This window comes from Branchiostoma belcheri, unplaced genomic scaffold (genome assembly GCF_001625305.1).
Source record: "Branchiostoma belcheri isolate BF01 breed outbred unplaced genomic scaffold, Haploidv18h27 scaffold255, whole genome shotgun sequence".
In the NCBI taxonomy this organism is placed as follows: Eukaryota; Metazoa; Chordata; class Leptocardii; order Amphioxiformes; family Branchiostomatidae; genus Branchiostoma; species Branchiostoma belcheri.
In genome coordinates, this window is record NW_017803860.1 from 185,958 (window position 1) to 206,552 (window position 20,595).

At 42.6% G+C, this 20,595-nt stretch overlaps 1 protein-coding gene and 1 long non-coding RNA gene across 2 annotated transcripts in view; both read left to right on the forward strand.

Moving 5' to 3' along the window:
- The window catches only part of LOC109471708, a 61,201-nt gene that overhangs the window by 12,299 nt on the left and 28,307 nt on the right, over positions 1-20,595 (forward strand). The window contains exon 3 of the mRNA XM_019771048.1: positions 19,935-19,942. Coding sequence (XP_019626607.1) covers positions 19,935-19,942 — 8 coding nt within the window. The remainder of the gene's footprint in view (positions 1-19,934; positions 19,943-20,595) is intronic.
- LOC109471714 lies at positions 3,083-4,952 on the forward strand. Its single transcript, XR_002140321.1, has 3 exons — positions 3,083-3,170; positions 4,211-4,280; positions 4,656-4,952. It is a non-coding gene; the product is annotated as an uncharacterized LOC109471714 (long non-coding RNA).

Sequence of the window (20,595 nt, forward strand, 5' to 3'; positions counted from 1 at the left end):
AAGCAAATAATGTCACTAAGCCTTTCTATATCAACTTTATTCATTATCCTCATTCATATCATCCTAGTTTTTATTGAACTTCTGAAAGTTACAGTATTGCAGAACCTTTTACGATGGGAACTAAATTGCACTGTCCCTTACATGTACAGCTACTTTAACACAAACATCCCAAACCACTGAGATTGCTTAATCACGTGTAAAATGTAACAGTTTTCATTAAATGATACATTAAAAACGTTATAATTTTGATTCTTGGGGGGAAAGGTTAAGTTTTACCATTGGACAAAAAGTAAGCTTTGGAATTTCATGTTAACCTTTTTATCCTATTTATTCCCAGGTGACAGGGACACGGGACTTGCAGACACGGCCACAGATGAAGCAAGCAGCACCTCCCAAACCGAGACAGAAGCATCCGATGGAAGTACTGAGGCCACTGTGTCACCGCCCCCTCCAACAATCACATGGGCCACACCTGTGGAGAGTCCTGATGCCGGAGAAACCTTACCTACAGCGAGCGACTGGCTGGTCATGTACGCTACAGTGCATGGTAAGTACCAAACCCGGGACACGGATAATGCTCATGATCCACGGAAATGCTACTAAAGTCCAAAGCTATTATTTCATCTCTAAGCTGAAGAATCTTCAGCTCTGTACAGCTGACATAACTGTTATTACTACTGACGTCATGACGTGTTGCCACAGTTGAACTGTAAAGTGACCAATAGCATGCGCATAAAGTGTATAAGATGGGAGGTTCGCATCAGAAAAAACGATATCAGTAACAAAGTCACAATTATTTCCTGATGATGTTTCACGTGTTCTGACAGGTCACGTGTCCTGGAGGAACTCCAATACAGGAACGTGGTTGGTCGAGGCCCTCGCTGATGTCATCACTGAACACGCCGACATGAAGGAGCTACATGACATGCTCATGATGGTGAGCCGACCCCGTGTTCTCTGCATGGCTATCATATACTTCTAGTATATAGCACAATGGTTGGACTCTATCTGTGTGAGCTCCGTGTTCTCTCGCTAATCTGTGTGAGCTAAACCCTGTGTTCTCTGGCTATCTGTGTGAGCTGACCCCGTGTTCTCTGGCTATCTGTGTGAGCTAACCTCGTGTTCTCTGGCTATCTGTGTGAGCTAACATTGTGATCCCTGGCTATCTGTGTGAGCTAACACCGTGTTCTCTGGCTATCTGTGTGAGCTAACCCCGTGTTCTCTGGCTATCTGTGTGAGCTAACCCCGTTTTCTCTGGCTATCTGTGTGAGCTAACCCAGTGTTCCCTGGCTATCTGTGTGAGCTAACCTCGTGTTCTCTGGCTATCTGTGTGAGCTAACCCCGTGTTCTCGGGCTATCTGTGTGAGCCAACCCTGTGTTCTCTGGCTATCTGTGTGAGCTAACTCCGTGTTCTCTGGCTATCTGTGTGAGCTAACCCCGTGTTCTCTGGCTATCTGTGTGAGCTAACCCCGTGTTCTCTGGCTATCTGTGTGAGCTAACCCTGTGTTCTCTGGCTATCTGTGTGAGCTAACCCCATGTTCTCTGGCTATCTGTGTGAGCTAACCCCGTGTTCTCTGGCTATCTGTGTGAGCTAACCCCGTGTTCTCTGGCTATCTGTGTGAGCTGACCCCGTGTTCTCTGGCTATCTGTGTGAGCTAACCCCGTGTTCTCTGGCTATCTGTGTGAGCTTAACTCGTGTTCTCTGGCTATCTGTGTGAGCTAACCCTGTGTTCTCTGGCTATCTGTGTGAGCTAACCCTGTGTTCTCGTGTGGCTTCTTTCCCTTCGTGGGCCCGTCAAACCTACAAGGCGGCCAAACTCTGGCAAATATTCTCCTGTATATAGCCAGTGTAGTTAGTCTGGTAGAGACTACTGTTAACTGACTGATTTGTGAATCAGTCTGATAGTGACGCTTTTGTTTCATCAACCAGGTAAACGCCAAAGTGTCAGACTTCAAAACTCAGACCCAAGAGCAAGAGTACAAGCAGCAACCGGAAGTGACGCACACCCTACGCAAGAGGCTCTACTTCTTCCCAAGTAGTTTCCCTGGTTGGTACCAATGTCTTTGTCACCTAGTAGTACATGGTTGATGAAATTTATGTAACAATCTCCAAATTAGTATGAATCTTAGCTCTATTATGAGTTAAGAAGAATCAAACATGTAACATTGGTAGAAAAGATGAATCTGCTGTGACGTCCCGAGGTTAGTCAGAGGGAAATTTGTTTTGGACTAAGCCGTGTGCTAAAATGTAGCAAACATGTGTATCAGCCTAATGCTATAAACTGTGCATGTTTACCTTGATGTATTTTTGGAATATTTTTTTTTTATTCAGAAACATGTATTAATCACATCAGTTTTTTCAACTTATATTAATGCCGCCACCAACACAGGGACAGTACAATACTCATTTACACCTGAGCGAAGTGAGGAAATTTTGGAATATTGTATCTATAAGAAGCTGAAAACCCTCCAAAAAAAGTTGGGAGGTGGAAAAGATGAAGTTTCTGGGAAGTTTATGGATGGACTAAGTCTCTGTGTGACTCAAAATGTAGCAAACTAATTGTGCAGCAAAAAAACAGTTACTCAAGCAACTGGATATAATTTTGAAAACGTCAGACGTTTCAGCTAGTATCCACTAGCTTTCGTCTCTCGTCTCTCAGTCACTGACGAAAGCTAGTGGATACTAGCTGAAACGTCTGACGTTTTCAAAATCATATCCAGTTGCTTGAGTAACTGCTTTTTGACGTATCGTATTACCTGGATGTCTAACCTTCATCGACGTAATTGTGCAGCAGTATATCATATCAACTGTGCATGTTTTGTATTGGAATACGTGCATCTAAAGAAAAAAATAAGCTATGTTTATTATATTCCTCATAATTTCAGATGTCAGCATGTTCCTCCGTCACATCAAGGAAAATGTGACAGCTGTTGTGGATGGACCCAATGTTGACAGATTCATTGTTAGACCAGCAATTTGCATAAACCCCTCAATGGATGGAGTCTGGCACATTTTGGCAATATTTACTATTTGGACTTAGAAGGGCATGAGTAAATTCTGTTATCTTGTTTCATTTCTACAGAAAGTTCCGATCAACACCAGGACCACAACGTGTCTGAAAACCCTCCAGAGAAGTTGGAAAGTGGAGAAGTTGCTGGGGCGTCGGCAGGTTAGTTGGTTTTGTTTTTGGCAAAGCCGACTACTCAAGATGTAGCAAATATGTGTATCAGCCTAATATAGTATATTATATAAATAGCACAGAAATGCACAGTCACATCTTGGTGTAAAACAAATCACAAGCCAGAACCCAAAGATAGAACTGTTACTGTAACAGCATTTTCCCACTGTCCAGCCTTATTTCAAGAATGGTTGTACCACTTGTTTTTTAGCCTCGTCCCTGCTGCATATTGGTGGCAAAACAGCTACAGTGTGCCAATAAAAGTTAAGAACAAAATGTGTTGTTATGTTCAGAAGAATGCTGTGGCACTTTCTGCCATACTTTCTGTCATCATCATCATGACTTTCTGTATGCCCAAAAGAGAAAAAAAACATTGACTCTCCAGCAGGTGGCACTGGCCCTATTGGATCCAGCCTTAAGCTATTCACTTCACCGAAAAAACCTTTGGACATTAATGTTCTAATTACAATTAGGCTTGGAAAGCTATAATGTGACACTACCTATAACACCTAATATATATAAATACACAGTGATTGGTTTCACTGCATGTGTGGGAAGGGATGGTTTGTTTAGACTGAAATATAATTGACTTTACTGTAATAATTGTACTGACTGAAATATAATTGACTAATACTGTAATAATTGTACTGACTGAAATATAACTGCTCACCAAGAATATCAATAAAGCCCAACAGTGAGTGTAAAAATAAATAAATACCGAGTGTGAGAGAGTCAGGACATCTTAGATCTGATGATGTGTGAAACTGGCCCTAAATGTGCTGGAGCTGCATGTACCTAGTTTGTCAATGTCTTTTGTTTGTTTAGCTCACCTTATTGTTTAATTGTTTTTAAACCTGTGTACGAAATTCAGCGGTTTTGTACGCTGCCATGTACAAGAAGTGTTGCCAATAAACTATTATTGAAAAAAAAATGCTCCAGGTGAACTAAATATGATTGTCTGGAGTAGATAATAAGACACACTCTGATAAGTACTGTAAACATTAACCCCTTTCTTTGTCCTTGTTATACAGACTGTGCTGCACAACAACAGAGCAGCGAGTGAACTTCAGCCAGAAAGGGCAGTCAAAAATCCATTTCTTGGTATGTTCTTTCCGAAAAATTAAAATTTTATAGAAAAAGGACGCTTTCTACTTTAAATTTTCTTTTGAGTCAGTCCCAATGTGAGGTATGTGCTTTAACTGTAAGCTGTGTTCAGGAAAGGCTGTTTAATAATGATTTGCCCTAACCTGCTTCTCGTAAGTTAGAAGATTCTATAATTAAAGATTGCTGCCCCTATATATAATAATAATAATAAAAAAAAATTATAACACTTCAGAGTAGCCACATGACAAGCCTCACTGGGGTCAGTCTACTGAGGAAAACCAGAGTGACTGGTCAAATTCTAGGTGGGAAAATTTCTTTGTGTTGGATCAAAAGTTTTAACTGAACAAACCTGTCCCCCCCCCCCCACAACAGAAACTGCTGATGCTGGAAGAAGGAAATCCACAGCCACACTGGATCTACTGGATCTGACAACACCCAACACAACTGTCCAAAGGCTGCCCAGCTGTTGTTAGAAGCAAAGACTTGGATCAACAAAGCTTAGCTATGTAGATGAAGTAATTCTAGGTATTGCAATAATATACACACTAGAGGATGTACTAAGTAAAAGCATTATGCTATGGCCTTAGTCCTATGACACTTATGAGCAGCTGTGTATTCAGATTTTAAGGTGAGTCTAACAGGAACTAGTATGTAAATTTCATAAGTGAATGAGACAGAATTTTATAATTTTTGGTGTTAAGGTACTAAAGAAGATGGACAGAGCTGATAACTATGTAAATCACAACCTGATTTTCATAATTGATTAGGAAATTCATTATTATCAGCTGAGGATTTATTTGAATGTACATACATGTAAATGATGGAAATTCCATACTTAGGGAGTGGAATGAAGGTGAAATGATTATATTGATAGACAAAGATTGTGCAAAGTAACTTAGAAATGATAAGAAAATGCTGGTTAAGCCTTTTGTGCAAGGATTAGGGCTTTCATAGTTGGGACATATTATTACGTATTATACAGTTATTTGTATACAGAAATTGATAGCCTAAGGGACATTGTACCAACTGAAGGTAGTGTTCAACTGGAGGTCAAGGATTTCATACATTTCTCGATTGTTACTTGACAATGTGTTTTTTTGTTGTTGTGTTTTATAGTAAGGCCACACCAATTTAATTTGTTGTTTCTCAGATTTTTTCAGAAAAAATTAGGAGCGACAGGGCGAAAAAAAAAAAGACCATGATAGCCGGACATGTTACAACATGAGCCATGAAGTGAACATACCAGGCTGGTTTATAATTAAGACAATAGATTTTGAACTTTTAATGAAACAAAATTGCATTGTTATATTGAAAAACTTAAGAACTAGCCCAAGGGAGAAAAGGACTTTTTTCAACCATTGGGGCCAAAATTTGTCTTTCATTTACCATTTTGCAGTTCATTTAGAACCGACAATTTTTTTTGTGTGTGCAAATCAGGAAAAAAATGGACAGGGAGATCCGAGAAGCAACAAATAAAATCTGAGTGGCCTAACAGTAATTTGTTTTGCCGTGTGTTATGAAATGTGTCATTTTGTAGATTGTTTTGGCTTAAATGAACTTTTTAGGGTACATGGATGGAGCAGTACTGGATAGGTAAACTGAGATACCGAGAGGTAAGGTGACGGTTTGGATCAATTACTATTGTAAGTCAGCTTTTAAGTCTGTTATGTTTTTTAAATTTTAGAGAATTACTAATGGTGATATGCATGGATGCAGGACATGATGTGGGCATTAAAAAATCTGGTCAATATTTTTGTCTGGATCATGTCTGAGCCGGTTCTGGATACAACTCTGGGGTTACACCTCTGACATGCTGGGGGGCATTCCAAGTAGGCTATGGCGAAAATGACAAAAAATGTGATGCCCGACAAAAAAAAGGTTGCTTGTCATAATTTCTGGGCAGTGCCAAGAGATAATGAGACGCCTCACGCAGCTTGTTGAGGCTATTCCAAATGCTTCGAGTTTAAAATGATGGCAAAAATGTGCTAAGAAATGGCAGTAAACTTTTAAGGTAAATTTCAGACAGATTTCCTAATCCAGAATATTTTTTGTTCCCCACATGGCTATTGACACTCTCGGAGTGGATATAAAAAAAGTCTTTTAATCCACTCCCAGAAATACTAGCCTCTGTGGCAGGCCCAAAACTTGGGTTTTGGTGTGTGTTTGGGGCTTTGGGGGCTTAAGATTAAACCTCGGGCTTCAAGTTTAACCTTGTAGTGGACGTCGAAAAGGCTGATAATCACAAAACAACACGGAAGCCACGTGCACACAAGTGGAATGATTATAGTCCTAAAGGTTGGCATTTTTTTTGCCTAAAAGCTGTGGATAGATGCCGGCCGCCCTCCCCACTGCTAGCCATGGCCAGTTCCCTCACTGCAGCAGCTGGTACCCCGACCAATAGCAGCGTGGCAGTATTGTAGCTTGTAAGGAAACTGACCAATTGCGACGTGGTCGTCTTTCGTGGTCGATCCACCATTTTAAAAAGGCCTCATGACGTCGACCAGAATGTCAGTCATCGTGCCTGAAGTTTGGGGGTGAAATTTTGATATGGACAGAATTCAGGGCAGCGCTGGAGGTGTGACAGAAAACACCCACACCGAGCTCAGTAAGGACTGACAAGCAAAACGGTTAAAACTGAAAACCGTAACTTGCCGGAAAAGTTTCCAAGTTCCCATGTCTACAGAGTGGCAAAGTCTGCATACATTACGGGAAGGTGCGCTCAGAGGCACACAAATCAGTCTGACACAGTAGAATACTAGAAATCAATAAACACACACTGGGAGTGGATCTAAGGACCAAAAAAAAATTATACAGGTAAAAAAATTTCTATATCCACACCAGGAGTGGATATAGTCAAAAGATTTTATAGCCACTGATGATCATGTATCATCCTCAAGGTAGCAGAACACAGTTTTCGCCCTATGGGGATTTCTATAGTTAAGCATCCCATTGGCAAGATGACTCACTTTGACGGTGTAAAAATTATAGTAGGGTGCACTAGGAAGTGACCTGAACTGCAGCCGACTCACCCGGAAAGCCAGTTGCTTAATATGGCGCATTTATACACGGACTGCAAAACCTTCACAATTCAAATCATACAGTCTCAAACCCGATACATTTCTACACCACACAGCACAATTTACATCTGGCTGATGCAAATATACAAAAGTAAAGCCCTCCGCTCTGGTGTTCCAGTGCTGAATCAGCAGTCGAGATTGCGTCAGCACTGGAATTCCAGTGCTGAAAAAAGTTCAGTACTGGATTTCTGCTCTGGATTTCTCTTTTCCAGAGCTGAAGCTCCCTCAGCTCTGGAAATCCAGTCTTGTTCCTCATTGTCTCAGCTCTCGGTTTCCAGTGCTGAACTCTTTTCTTGATCAAGTGCGGAATATTCGTGATTCCACTTCCAGTGCTGAGACCTTTCAGCACTGGAGTTCCAGTGCTGAACTCCTTTCAGCTCTTGGTTTCCAGTGCTAAACTCTTTTCAGCACCGGGTCCCCAGTGCTGAGTGAAACCGCCGTCAGCACTGGAACAGAGTGCTGAGTGTACAAAAGTAACGCCTTCCGCACTGGATTTACCAGTGCTGGGGAAGAATTCAGCACTGGAAAACCTGTGCTGAAAAATCTTCAGCTCTTCAAACCAGTGCTGACGTCTTCCCCAGCACTGGAAATGGAATGTCCCAGTGCTGAGAGGTACTAGAAGGAAATCAGTGCCGAATCACTTGATGTATTCCTGCAACTAAAATTAAACTAAATGTTATTAAACTTTACGCCAAAAAACAGTTACCCGCGCAACTGGATATGGTTTTGGAAATGGTCCTTAGTATTACAAGAAACTGAAACAGCACCTTTGTGATAGATTTTGTAGGTCTTGACGCTACACTTGTATCAAGTGCAGAATATTCGTAATTCTACTTCCAGTGCTGAACTCCTTTCAGCTCTCGGTTTCCAGAGCTAAACGGCTCTTCCAGATCTGAAGCCGCCTCAGCACTGGAATGAGTACCACTTCAGCTCTGGTGTTCGAGTGCTGAGAAAGGAGGCATGCCCGTAGCCATGGAAGAAGAACCCCCCCACAAGGCTCAAAGGTCCACTTTTTGGTCCACTTTTTATGTGAAGGTCCACTTTTTGGTCCACATTTTATGTAAAGGTCCACTTTTTGGTCCACATTTTATGTAAAGGTCCAAGATTTTTCTTGAAAAGATGGACTGGAATCGTACAAAAACTGCTCCCTTTGTCAGATTTTTTCTTGGAAATCCTCTCAAAAATGCACTAAATGTCATTTTAGAAGGTTCATTTTTCAAAATTTTCCGGGGGAGCATGCCCCCGGACCCCCCTAGGAACCTCGCGCCTACGGCGCTCGATGTCCCCTCAAGCAGTGGGAAGAACCCCCCCATTCAAAATCCTGGCTACGGGCATGGGAGGGCGTTACTTTTGTATACATATATATATATACTGTATATGCCTGGCTGACGCTCTTATCAGACTTTCTACCCAGTCTTCAAGAATATTCGCTGTACCACTTTCTTTTTCGTTTGTTTTGACCCTGTGAAATTGCATTTATAGGAGGGGGAGGGGAGCGCTTTAAGCTCTACTCACGTCTCTGGATTCTCCGCTTGGTTTCCCGTGCGCAGTCGTCTGGATTTCGGCTCAAGACCTGGATCTTCATCTTTAAGGAGTTGTCTCGTCTATCTGATCCGAAATAAGACGTTTGGTTCGACGTGAAGGTTGAAATATCTCCACAGTTCTTCTTCTTCTGCCCATTTTGGCTGGGCAAATTTCGAACTCGCGCCTGGAACTTTAAATTGGGGCTGTCCTGTGGAATTATTGTAGTGCCTGATCAAATTTACAAAAACGCAGGGACGTTAGATTTTTTTAGAAAATCAACACATTACAATAAATTTAATAATTGTTCGTATGATTTGAGAAATGTTGATGTTTTAGTGGATATTTAGAGCCTTTCAACGTTACGAATGTAAATTTAGAACTTTGTTGTAACTTTTTTCGGTAAAACTTTTTATCAGGCATCAACTGGTGACTGGGAATATTCCCCAAGCAGATGTTTGGCGGCAAAAGCGTTACGGTTTAGAACTGGCCTTTGCTTGCTCTGGGACTGTTAGAAACCAATGAATAAGCTCTTACAAGTAGGATTTTGGGTGGAAAGGTCCCAGAATCGAATTTTTAAAATTTCTTCTTTAAATACTCCATTTCTCCTGCGGCATTTATGTTGTAATGCTGCACTGACATGTGAATCATATGGTAATATGTTGACTGAGTCAATAGTCTTTCATTGCGTATCTGCTTGTTTGTTTGTGTGTGTCTGTCTTGTGTATGTGTACGTGTGCACACGAGTATTCGCGTGTTTGTATTATTAATAATAATAATGAAATACCTTTATTGTACATTCATGCCACGACGCGGGCTAGGTACAGGTCAAGACTAATCAGACACATAACAAACGTATGTAGAAAAGTGTAGACAAAAGATGCACTGCTTGACTTAGACATACATACATAAGGAACATACAAGGATACTATACTAGGCTAATACAAATTGTTCTAGTTACTGAGCTAATACAGAGTAGTCAACTTCTTCTCGCTTTTTGTACAATGGAAAATGTGGGAACACATCATGTCTAGCCGCATCAAATATATAAATTTATCATTTGCATTTAGGTGTTCGAAGTATGGGAACTTCTCTTTGATATGATTAAAAAGGATAGATCTTTCATTAGAATATAAAGCACAGTCTAAAATAAAGTGTTGTTCATCCTCTATTCTAGTTACAGTATTGACATAGTCTATTCTGGAGAGGAATGCGGTTGTGTCGTCCTGTTTCAATGAGTAATGTGTGGCAACTTATTCGGAGTTTAGTTGCAGCTACCCTGTGTTGAATGTTGTTGTCCGATAGGTACTCTTCTTCTTTATATATACTTTTAAACAAACGGTACGTTCGTAACTTGTTACTAGAAGATGTACCTCTGTTATGGTCATTGTGGATTTCAGTAATAAATGTTTGTGTGTAAATATCTTTCAATCGTTGGCTGATGGAGTTAATTATTGGTGATAGATTTGTGCTCAGAGATATATCAGGACGCCATACGTAAGCAAAACCGCATTCCTCCAGAGTTTTACGGATACCGGACGCCCAGCATTTATTGCCGCTAGTCTCTAGTTGTAGTTGACATGAGAGGGCATCCGCTTGCATCCGACTGTCAGACGGCACGTTTTGGCGTATACGAAGAAAATACTTAATGGCATTTAGGGAGGCCTCCAGGTGCATTGGGTACCTCCCTAGTTCCGCCCTTGATGCAAGGTTACAGGCTGATCTAGGAACGTTCAGAGACTGTTACAGAATTTAAGGTGGACGGATTCAATGGGGCAGAATTTAGGGCTTTTGGCTGATCGAGCCCCAAATTTCTGAACCGTAAAGTAAAATAGGTTTTACACAAGCGTCGAAAAGTTTGTTTTTAACAGATAGTGGGGCGTTGGCTTGATCTAGTGACTGTTTAATTCCGAATAAAGCCTTCAAACCCTGGCAACTCAGGTACTTATGATTTGCTTTAAACGTGCCGGCTGAGTTCACAATAATGCCGAGATAAGTATATGACGTTACAATTTCAACTACATGATTGTGGAATAAAAACGAGCCATTTTTGGGTAAACGGCCACCCTTTGTAAATACAATAATTTTACTTTTTCTAACATTTACATTCAATTTCCAAAGTGTACAGTATAATTTTCCAGATAGATTATCGGTTGTTCCAAGGTTTTTTCTGAAGCCGGCTTGATGAGGTTGAAAGAGGTTGTTTTGTTTTTCTCTTTCATACTCTTTCGTCAATGTAAAGCCCGCGAAATCTTTGTGCTTGTGTTGTATATTTAATGTTGAGAGATTTTGACAATATCGGAAATTCGCTGTCTTTTTAAACTAATGGTATTTTAAATGTAATGTTTTTATGAATGAAATGTAAAATCAACCCAATTTAGTCTTGTCAAAGACTACAATGTTGATTGCTTAATAAAGTTTACAAATTTGTTCAGCGTATTTACCGAGACGTAAATTTAAAATCGATGAGAAAAGTTTCCCTAAGCAGCTGATTATTGAGATTCCTCTGTAATTGTCTCACAATGAGGTGTCTCCTGACTTGTGGATGAGAACGATATGACTGACTGGCCATTCTTGTGGGAAATAACCCTTACTTAAACATGAGTTAAACAGGTGGAGTAGTGGTTCTTTGAGCATCATTTTACTAGATCTAGATTTTAGCATTTCCTTCAGAATTCTGTTATTTCCGCTTGATTTCTTGTTTTTTAGTTTTGAAATTGCAGTGTCTAGTTCTTCAGGGGTAATTGCTGAATCTAAAACTGAATTTGGAGGGGGAACGGTTCTTTGGTCGTCGACGTTGGGAAGACTTGTTTCTGTTGGACTGTTTGGCATCTTGTCTAGGTTCTTAAAGTGATTTAGTGTTTGCCAGTGTTTGTGTAATGTATGTGCATGTGTGTCTCTATGACTATTATTACACCTAATTACGTCTGTGAACAAGTCAGTTACATTTGTAAATAGTTGTATTTTGATCTGTCTTGTGTTTTTTTATTTTTGTTTCTTTTAAAATACTCCAGGAAGAAAAGATTAATATTTTGTTTCCAAAGTGTATGGGAGATAATAGATCTGCAGTAGTCTTAATTCAGAGTAGACTTTATTTTTATCTTGATTGACGTCAGATCTGCACAGACAACTAGGCCTGAGGCAGTTACAGACACACAGCTACCCATTGTTTAAGGTAGTCTAACCAGTTAGCGCCGTCAGTGCGGGGCTTATATCATTAGCAGGGCTTAAGTCCCAGGGTCCGGCCACGGTCCGGCTCGGCCCGTTTTGCCGTGCATTTTCCCCGGTAAAACACAGTAGAAGGACAAGAGGTTGTTAGCTTTTGACGTGAGGTCTTTTTGTGGAGGAACAAGATTTAACTGGCAAAGTCCTGTGAAAGAGCGTCAAGACTTGAGCAAGGCCGCCGCCAACTCGGGTCCCCAGCTGAGGGGTAGAGCGGCGGGGCCCGGGGCCTTTCCCGACCGCGAGTTCGCTCGCCCGGCCCCGCCTAGTCTTTCCGAACGGTCCGCGGCAGAGAAAATTCGCTCTAAAAGGAAGATTTCTGGAAGGACGTGACATATCAATCTTGGGGAAGGAAGAGGGCAAGAAAAGAAGAAAGAAGCAAGATCCAACTCGAGACTTGAACAAGGGCAACTGTTTTTCTACCTGCTGACATAAACGTGAGTTCAAACATTTTCCCTCAGTCAGTCCCAGGGTTTGAAATACTTTTTTTTAAGCTACGGTTGCCCATCGATATTTCAGGTTGCCGTCAACACCAAAAGTTTATTTTAGAAGGCAGCTGTAAGCCAGCCACCTGTAAAAGTATCGGCCACATGCTGGCGGAGATAGGATACGTCAGTGTATTTCAGAAACTGTAAGCCGGGCTGATGTAAACTTAAAAACATCGCTTTGTATACATGTATATGTATATATATATGTGTGTGTGTGTGTGTGTGTGTGTGTGTGTGTGTGTGTGTGTGTGTGTGTGTGTGTGTGTGTGTGTAAAGAAAAAAAGGTGATAACTAAGTAAAACAGTGCACCAGGCAACCAAGCTACAAGCATCTCCAGTAAGTCTCGCACAGAAAACATGCCTTGTGTGGCGAGAGTGCCTGGGTATTTTGCACCCTGAGGTATCCTTTTTTAGACTCCTTTTCTAGACTCCAAACACCCAAACAGCCTTTAGTTATGGTGTATTTGTGGGCGCGTGACACGGGAAGAAAGGAGAAACAGTGTGACAGCGGCGACCGACCCACCACGGGAACACGACACGCGACAAGACCCAACCCAGCTAACTGCGATTTGAACCCTCAACACCACCTGCTCCAGCGAGTCGCAGTGCTAGACAATCGCTCTTGAGGCTGACATTGATGCGGTTCAAATTATACTGGGGCGCACTAAGAGAAGTAAGAAAAATGCTTCACTTTATAATCTACAAAACGACTGAAAACAACGACAACAACAGTTGTGGTTTAACCGGCGTGTCACGCCCACTTTTGCACTGCGCCCAGCGAAGGTCCACAGAACTGCAGCCAACTCACCCTGACAGGCAGTTGTGATATCCATGCGCCTTTCTCCGTACGCCACCCGGGCAAACCTCAGGTTCCAGTTAACGCTTGGTAAAATACTGCACACCAGTATTATAACATTGGGCAGTTTCTGCCGCAGCACTTTTATGTAAGATTTCTACAAAGTTTGAATATTTTGGGGACTAATATGTGTGGAGCCAAAGAATACTGCGCTTTGTGACCTGGAGGTTGCAGAAAAACCGGTTCTTTTGGGCGGCTCTGTGTATCACACCCCATGATCTATAGATAAATAGAGCTACCTCCATCCAACATGCATGACCGAAGCATGTCCAGATCGTGAGATATGAAGACCAGAAGTTTCTCTGCAGTACCAACGGAAGCCAGTAGGAGGCCAAAAATCTTATCATTTCTAGATTTAGTCACACCCTACGGACCCACTAAGTATGAAACCAATCCATCCCGCCGTTCTTGAGTTATCTTGTTGACAAAATTCAATTCACTAGGGAATGCATTTAATCGTCTGTCTGAGTAGTATGTTTGCACTCTGTTTATGATCTTGATATATATAACGTTCGATTTGTTTTAGGAACTTTAAGACAAATTGTAGAAGTAACCAACCATACAGTAGCCTCTACCAGGCCCCTCAGGATGCTAAGGTTACATGTGTGTAGAAGTAACCCACCATACAGTAGCCTCTACCAGGCCCCTCAGGATGCCAAGGTTACATGTGTGTAGAAGTAACCAACCATACAGTAGCCTCTACCAGGCCCCTCAGGATGCTAAGGTTACATGTGTGTAGAAGTAACCCACCATACAGTAGCCTCTACCAGGCCCCTCAGGATGCTAAGGTTACATGTGTGTAGAAGTAACCCACCATACAGTAGCCTCTACCAGGCCCCTCAGGATGCTAAGGTTACATGTGTGTAGAAGTAACCCACTATACAGTAGCCTCTACCAGGCCCCTCAGGATGCTAAGGTTACATGTGTGTAGAAGTAACCCACCATACAGTAGCCTCTACCAGGCCCCTCAGGATGCTAAGGTTACATGTGTGTAGAAGTAACCCACCATACAGTAGCCTCTACTAGGCCCCTCAGGATGCTAAGGTTACATGTGTGTAGAAGTAACCCACCATACAGTAGCCACTACCAGGCCCCTCAGGATGCTAAGGTTACATGTGTGTAGAAGTAACCCACCATACAGTAGCCTCTACTAGGCCCCTCAGGATGCTAAGGTTACATGTGTGTAGAAGTAACCCACCATACAGTAGCCTCTACCAGGTCCCTCGGGATGCTAAGGTTACATGTGTGTAGAAGTAACCCACCATACAGTAGCCTCTACCAGGCCCCTCAGGATACTACAGTGGCCGCCTGAATTCAGAGACGACTTATTATTATTTTTGATTGACGTCAGATCTGCACAGACAACTAGGCCTGAGGCCACAGACCAGTTGACTGACGTCAGATCCGCAACACGCCCAGACAACTAGGCCTGAGGCAGTTACAGACACACAGCTACCCATTGTTTAAGGTAGTCTAACCAGTTAGCTCCGTCATTAGCAGGGCTTAAGTCCCAGGGTCCGGCCACGGCCCGTTTTGCCCCGAAGTTTCCCCGGTAAAACACAGTAGAAGGACAAGGGGCTGTTAGCTTTAGACGGGCGTGAGGTTTTCTTGTGGAGGAGCAAGAACTAACCGGCAAAGTCCTGTGAAAGAACGACAAGACTTGAGCAAGACCGTCGCCAACTCGGGGCCCGTAGTTGGGGGGTAGAGCGGCGGGGCCCGGGGCCTTTCCCGACCGCGAGTTCGCTCGCCCGGCCCCGCCTAGTCTTTCCGAACGGTCCGCGGCAGAGAATTAGAAAATTCGCTCTAAAAGGAAGGTTTCTGGAAGGACGTGACCTTTTCACATCAATCTTGAGGAAGGAAGAAGAAACCGGCGAAATCCAACGCGAGAAACTTCGAGACTTGAACAAGGCCAACTGTTTTTCTACCTGCTGATACAAACGTGAGTTTAAACATTTTCCCTCAGTCAGTAGCAGGGTTTGAAATACTTTTTTAGAAGCTCCTAGGTTGCCCATCGATATTTCAGGTTGCCGTCAACACCAAAAGTTTATTTGAGAAGGCAGCTGTAAGCCAGCCTCCTGTTAGCCTGGTATCCAGTCTGATCGTGGTCGGGGCCGAAAGAGCTCTGTCCCGCTCGCCTCACATAGGTTTCCCGGTGTGTATTTCACAAGAGATTGATTAGCCCTCCACCAAATCCCCAAGCATACTGTCTCTTATAAGCGTAACGCTCCTACCGGGCGGCCTGTTGCACTGGGCGGGCGGAGCTATTAGAGCCCCCGAAGACACAACCTGCCTGAATACCCCAATACCCCCAATCACGTAAGACTGGATACCAGGCTAGCCTCCTGTATTAAAAAAGTATCGGTCACATGCTGGCGGAAATAGGATACGTCAGTGTATTTCAGAAACTGTAAGCCGGGCTGAGGTAAACTTTAAAACATCGCATCGCTTTATATATGCAAAGAAAAAAGGTGATAACTAAGTAAAACAGTGCACCAGGCAACCAAGCTGCAAGCATCTCCAGTAAGTGTCGCACAGAAAACATGCCTTGTGTGGCGAGAGTGGGTATTTTGCACCCTGAGTAGTATCATTTTTAGACTCCTTTTCTAGACTCAAACACCCAAACAGACGTTAGTTATGGTGTATCTGTGGGCGCGTCTTGTTTTGCTGCATTCACGTGGGGTCGTGTGGCGTAGCGACAGAGTGCTCGACTCGGAATAAGACGTCCCGGGTTGGAGTCCTGACATGCCACCGATCTTACAAGTACCCACTTCGTTCAGGTGAAAATGAGTATTGTATTGTCTGTGTTGGTGGCGGTATTATTATAAGTTCACAAAAACGTCTTGTGATTAGATATTGGAATAAATAAAAAAAAAGACAAGTGCCGAGACACCCAACCTACATGTAACTTGCAACACTTTGAACTCTTAAAGCGACGTTTGTATACGATTTCTAAACATCGCTGTTTTCAACATTTTCTTTCGCTATAAGCCAGCTATACATGTACCTGGGTTCATAATGACTTTTGGGAGAACAAGATCAATGTCTTTGCGCCGCAAAACCTGGCCAAGATACCCGAACGAAAACTGCTATTTGTTTACTTTTATTTTAGGAGCCTCCTAAAAATACAGCGGGCCTGCCGCAACTTATTCTCGCGCTGCGCTGAGTCGCCTGAAAAGCGAAATAGCGACGCTCATATGTTAACATTTATTGAAATTGACAATCTAGATGAGAAAATTTCAATTATCTATATTCACAGTTTGGGCCTTTTTTTTTGCACAAAAATGTTACATAATAACGCTCAGTCGTGTAACCTTTTGTTTAGGGACACCAAATTTTCTCAGTATCTGGCCAAGTTCGCATTGAAATGTGTGTTTTCCGGGGTGGTTATGACAAATGAAAGACAACACGGTGTATTGCATCACCCTCAGTTCCAGCCAAGCCCTCTCTGGCGGGATTTTGTTTTTGTCTTTGGTTCAACTTGATTTATTACATCCTGACACCTGGTACAAAGCAACTCCTGAAGTGTGATTATCTATAACTATTACGCCCCTCCGTTGTCCGCTTAGGAATTTTGATAGTTTTGTTTGTTGGCGTCTCTGGTAGAAGAACAACCCTCCCCTTTGATCAGCGTTTCTTCTCCAGCATTTTAAGCTAATGTTTTTTGTCTTTGTTTGTTTCGTTTAAGTTTTACAGTAATTAGCTGTATTTCCGTCATAAAAATTCCAGACATTCAGGGGCTCAAGCATTTTTTCTTTAATCTCTAACATCCAAATATCAACATTGTGACTCCGCACTTTTAGTCGTACAAAGCATTTTGTGGGTAAGCGTATGACACGGGAAGAAAGGTGTGACAGCGGCGAACGACCCACCATGGGAACACTAGACACGCACACGCGACACGCGACAAGGCCCAACCCAGCCAGCTGCTATTTGAACCCTCAACACCACCTGATCGAGCGAGTCGCAATCCTAGACAATCGCTTTTGAGGCTGACATTGATGCTGTTCAAATCATACTGGGGCGCACTAAGAGAAATAAGAAAAATGCTTCACTTTGTAATCTACAAAACGATTGAAAAGAACAACTGTTGTGGTTTGACCGGCGTGTCACGCCCACTTTTGCACTGCGCCCAGCGAAGGTCCACAGAACTGCAGCCGACTCACACTGACTGCCAGTTGTGATATCCATGCGCCTTTCTCCGTACGCCACCCGGGCAAACCTCAGGTTCCAGTTTACGCTTGGTAAAATACTGCACACCAGTATTATAACATTGGGCAGTTTCTGCCGCAGCACTTTTATGTAAGATTTCGACGAAGTTTTGAATATTTTTGGGACTAATTTTTCACACTGGAGCCAAAGAATACTGCGTTCTTTGGCCTGAAGGTTGCAGAAAAACCGGTTCTTTTGGGCGGATCTGTGTATCACACCCCATGACCTATAGATAAATAGAGCTACCTACCATCCAACATTCATGACCGAAGCATGTCCAGATCGGGAGATATGAAGACCAGAAGTTCCTCTGCAGTACCAACGGAAGCCAATAGGGGGCCAAAAATCTTATCATTTCTAGATTTAGTCACACCCTACGGACCCACTAAGTATGAAACCAATCCATCCCGCCGTTCTTGAGTTATCTTGTTGACAAAATTTAATTCCCTAGGGAATGCATTTAATCGTCTGTCTGAGTAGTATGTTTGCACTCTGTTTATAATCTTGATATATATAACGTTCGATTTGTTTTAGGAACTTTAACACAAATTGTAGAAGCACCATACAGTAGCCTCTACCAGGCCCCTCAGGATGCTAAGGTTACATGTGTGTAGAAGTAACCCAACATACAGTAGCCTCTACCAGGCCCCTCAGGATGCTAAGGTTACATGTGTGTAGAAGTAGCCCACCATACAGTAGCCTCTACCAGGCCCCTCAGGATGCTAAGGGTACATGTGTGTAGAAGTAACCCACCATACAGTAGCCTCTACCAGGCCCCTCAGGATGCTAAGGTTTTTTATTTTTTATTCACATGGATTTTTGAGCATTGGATAGGAAGCACTTGTTGTGCTTATGTAAATCCGCTGCTCATAAAACATAATACAAATGTAAACATAAAGATGACATAAAGTATAGCATTGACATAAAATGAAAGTGGCTGGCGCACCAATACCTAGCATAACATTATTGAGATTGGTCAAATCTTCCAGAGTGGTGGATATAGTTAAACACAATATCAAAGATACGGCAGTTTGTAGGGTAAGGGAGGCTGGGGCTACCTGTAAGAAGTAAAGTACATAATGTGGCGTCATTTACGTTGAGTGGGTCGGAAGGAAGTATGTTTTCAAGATGAAGGCAAGATATGGATAACAACATTTTGTTCCTTTCAGTATTATAACATTTGCAGTGTAATAAATAGTGTTCTGGTGTCTCATTTGGATGCCCACATTTGCACTCGGGACTACTGATACAGTGATGCTGGAATAGGTGGTAGTTCAGCTGGCTGAAACCAAGCCTGAGTCTGGTAAGGTGAGTCACATGGTGTCCGTGGCCGTGAGAGTAGTGGGGATGTCTGGGCATGCTATCAAAGCAAGACTCTAATTCATTTTTGAATGCACGAATGGATGGGGATTCTTTGGCGGTCTGGGGTAACTTGTTCCAAGAGAAAACAGCAGAAGGCAAGAAAGATTTTTTGTACTTTTCAGTTTTGAGGGTAAAAGGGAGATAATTCTGGTCAGTACGCAGGCCATAAGGGGTGGAATCACGGATAAGTGGGGGAACCAAGTCTTGTAGATATTTGGGAACTAAGCCATTGGCCATTTTATAAAAGTGAACAAGTTTGAACTTTTCGCGTCTGTTGGCAAGTGTTTCCCAACCGACGTCACATAGAATGCGGTGGTGATTCGTCCCTCTCATTGCGCCTGTGCAAGCCCGGGCAGCGGACACCTGGACTGACTCAAGGAGGTCTGAATCCTTCATAAGAACACCACACCAGGCAACATTGGCGTACTCAAGTAAAGGACGTATCATGGCTTTGTACAAGATTTCAAGCGTTTTCCGTGGCACAAAATTTGATATTCTTGTCAACAAGTTAACTCGCTTCATTGCTTTCGTCACCAGAGTTGACACGTGGAGTGACCATGATAAATTTGGAGTGAGATGTAAGCCAAGGTTCTGGTGAGAGGGGGTTTCAGTCAGCTGAACACCTCTAAAGTATAGTGGTGGGTGAAGAACCTTTCTTCTTTTAGAGGAAAAAGTCATCAGTTCTGTTTTGCCGGGATTGAATGTTACAAGCCACTGGTCTGACCAGTCTGACACTACACTGAGATCATGATTCAGTCTGTTCGCTGAGATAACGGGATCCATGATTATCTGGCTGGCGATTATCTCTAACAGTGCGGTGTCATCAGCAAAAAGACGGGAATCTGTTCGTAGGTTGTCAACAAGGTCATTTATAAAAACAAGAAAGAGCAATGGGCCGAGAAGTGACCCTTGTGGAACACCTGCATCAATTGATAGCCATTCAGAGCACATCCCGTTTATAACAACTCGCTGTTTACGATCGCTCAGGTAGGATTCAATCCATAATAAGAGAGACCCAGTAACTCCTAGTTGTCGCAACTTAAAGATTAATCCCCAATGCCAAACCTTATCAAAAGCTTTAGATATGTCAAGAAAAACTGCACGGGTTTCGAGGCCTTGGTCAAGTGCTTGATGAATTTTGTGGACTAATAGGTCAATGAATTAACGGTGGAATCTCCCAAGGCGAACCCGGCATTACGGTCAGTGGGAAGCTTGTTCCTGTGGAAGTATGAGGACAGTTGATTATGGACTATTCTTTCAAAGACCTTTGACACACAACATAGGAGGGATATGGGTCTGTAGTTTTCCTTGATCTGCTTGTCTCCTTTCTTGTGCACGGGCACAACATTCGAACATTTCCAAATTTTTGGAAAATGTCCGTACTGTAGTGAAACGTTAAACAATGATGATAAAGGGGCGGCTAGTGACTGGGCAACATTTTTCAAGAGTCTATTTCCTAGGCCGTCGGGTCCTGTGGCCTTGTTAACATTAAGATCGCACAAAACTTTGTAAACATCAAGGGGAGAGCAGACGATTGAGTCAATAACAGACTCTGTTCTAAGAGTAAACAAGGGAAGA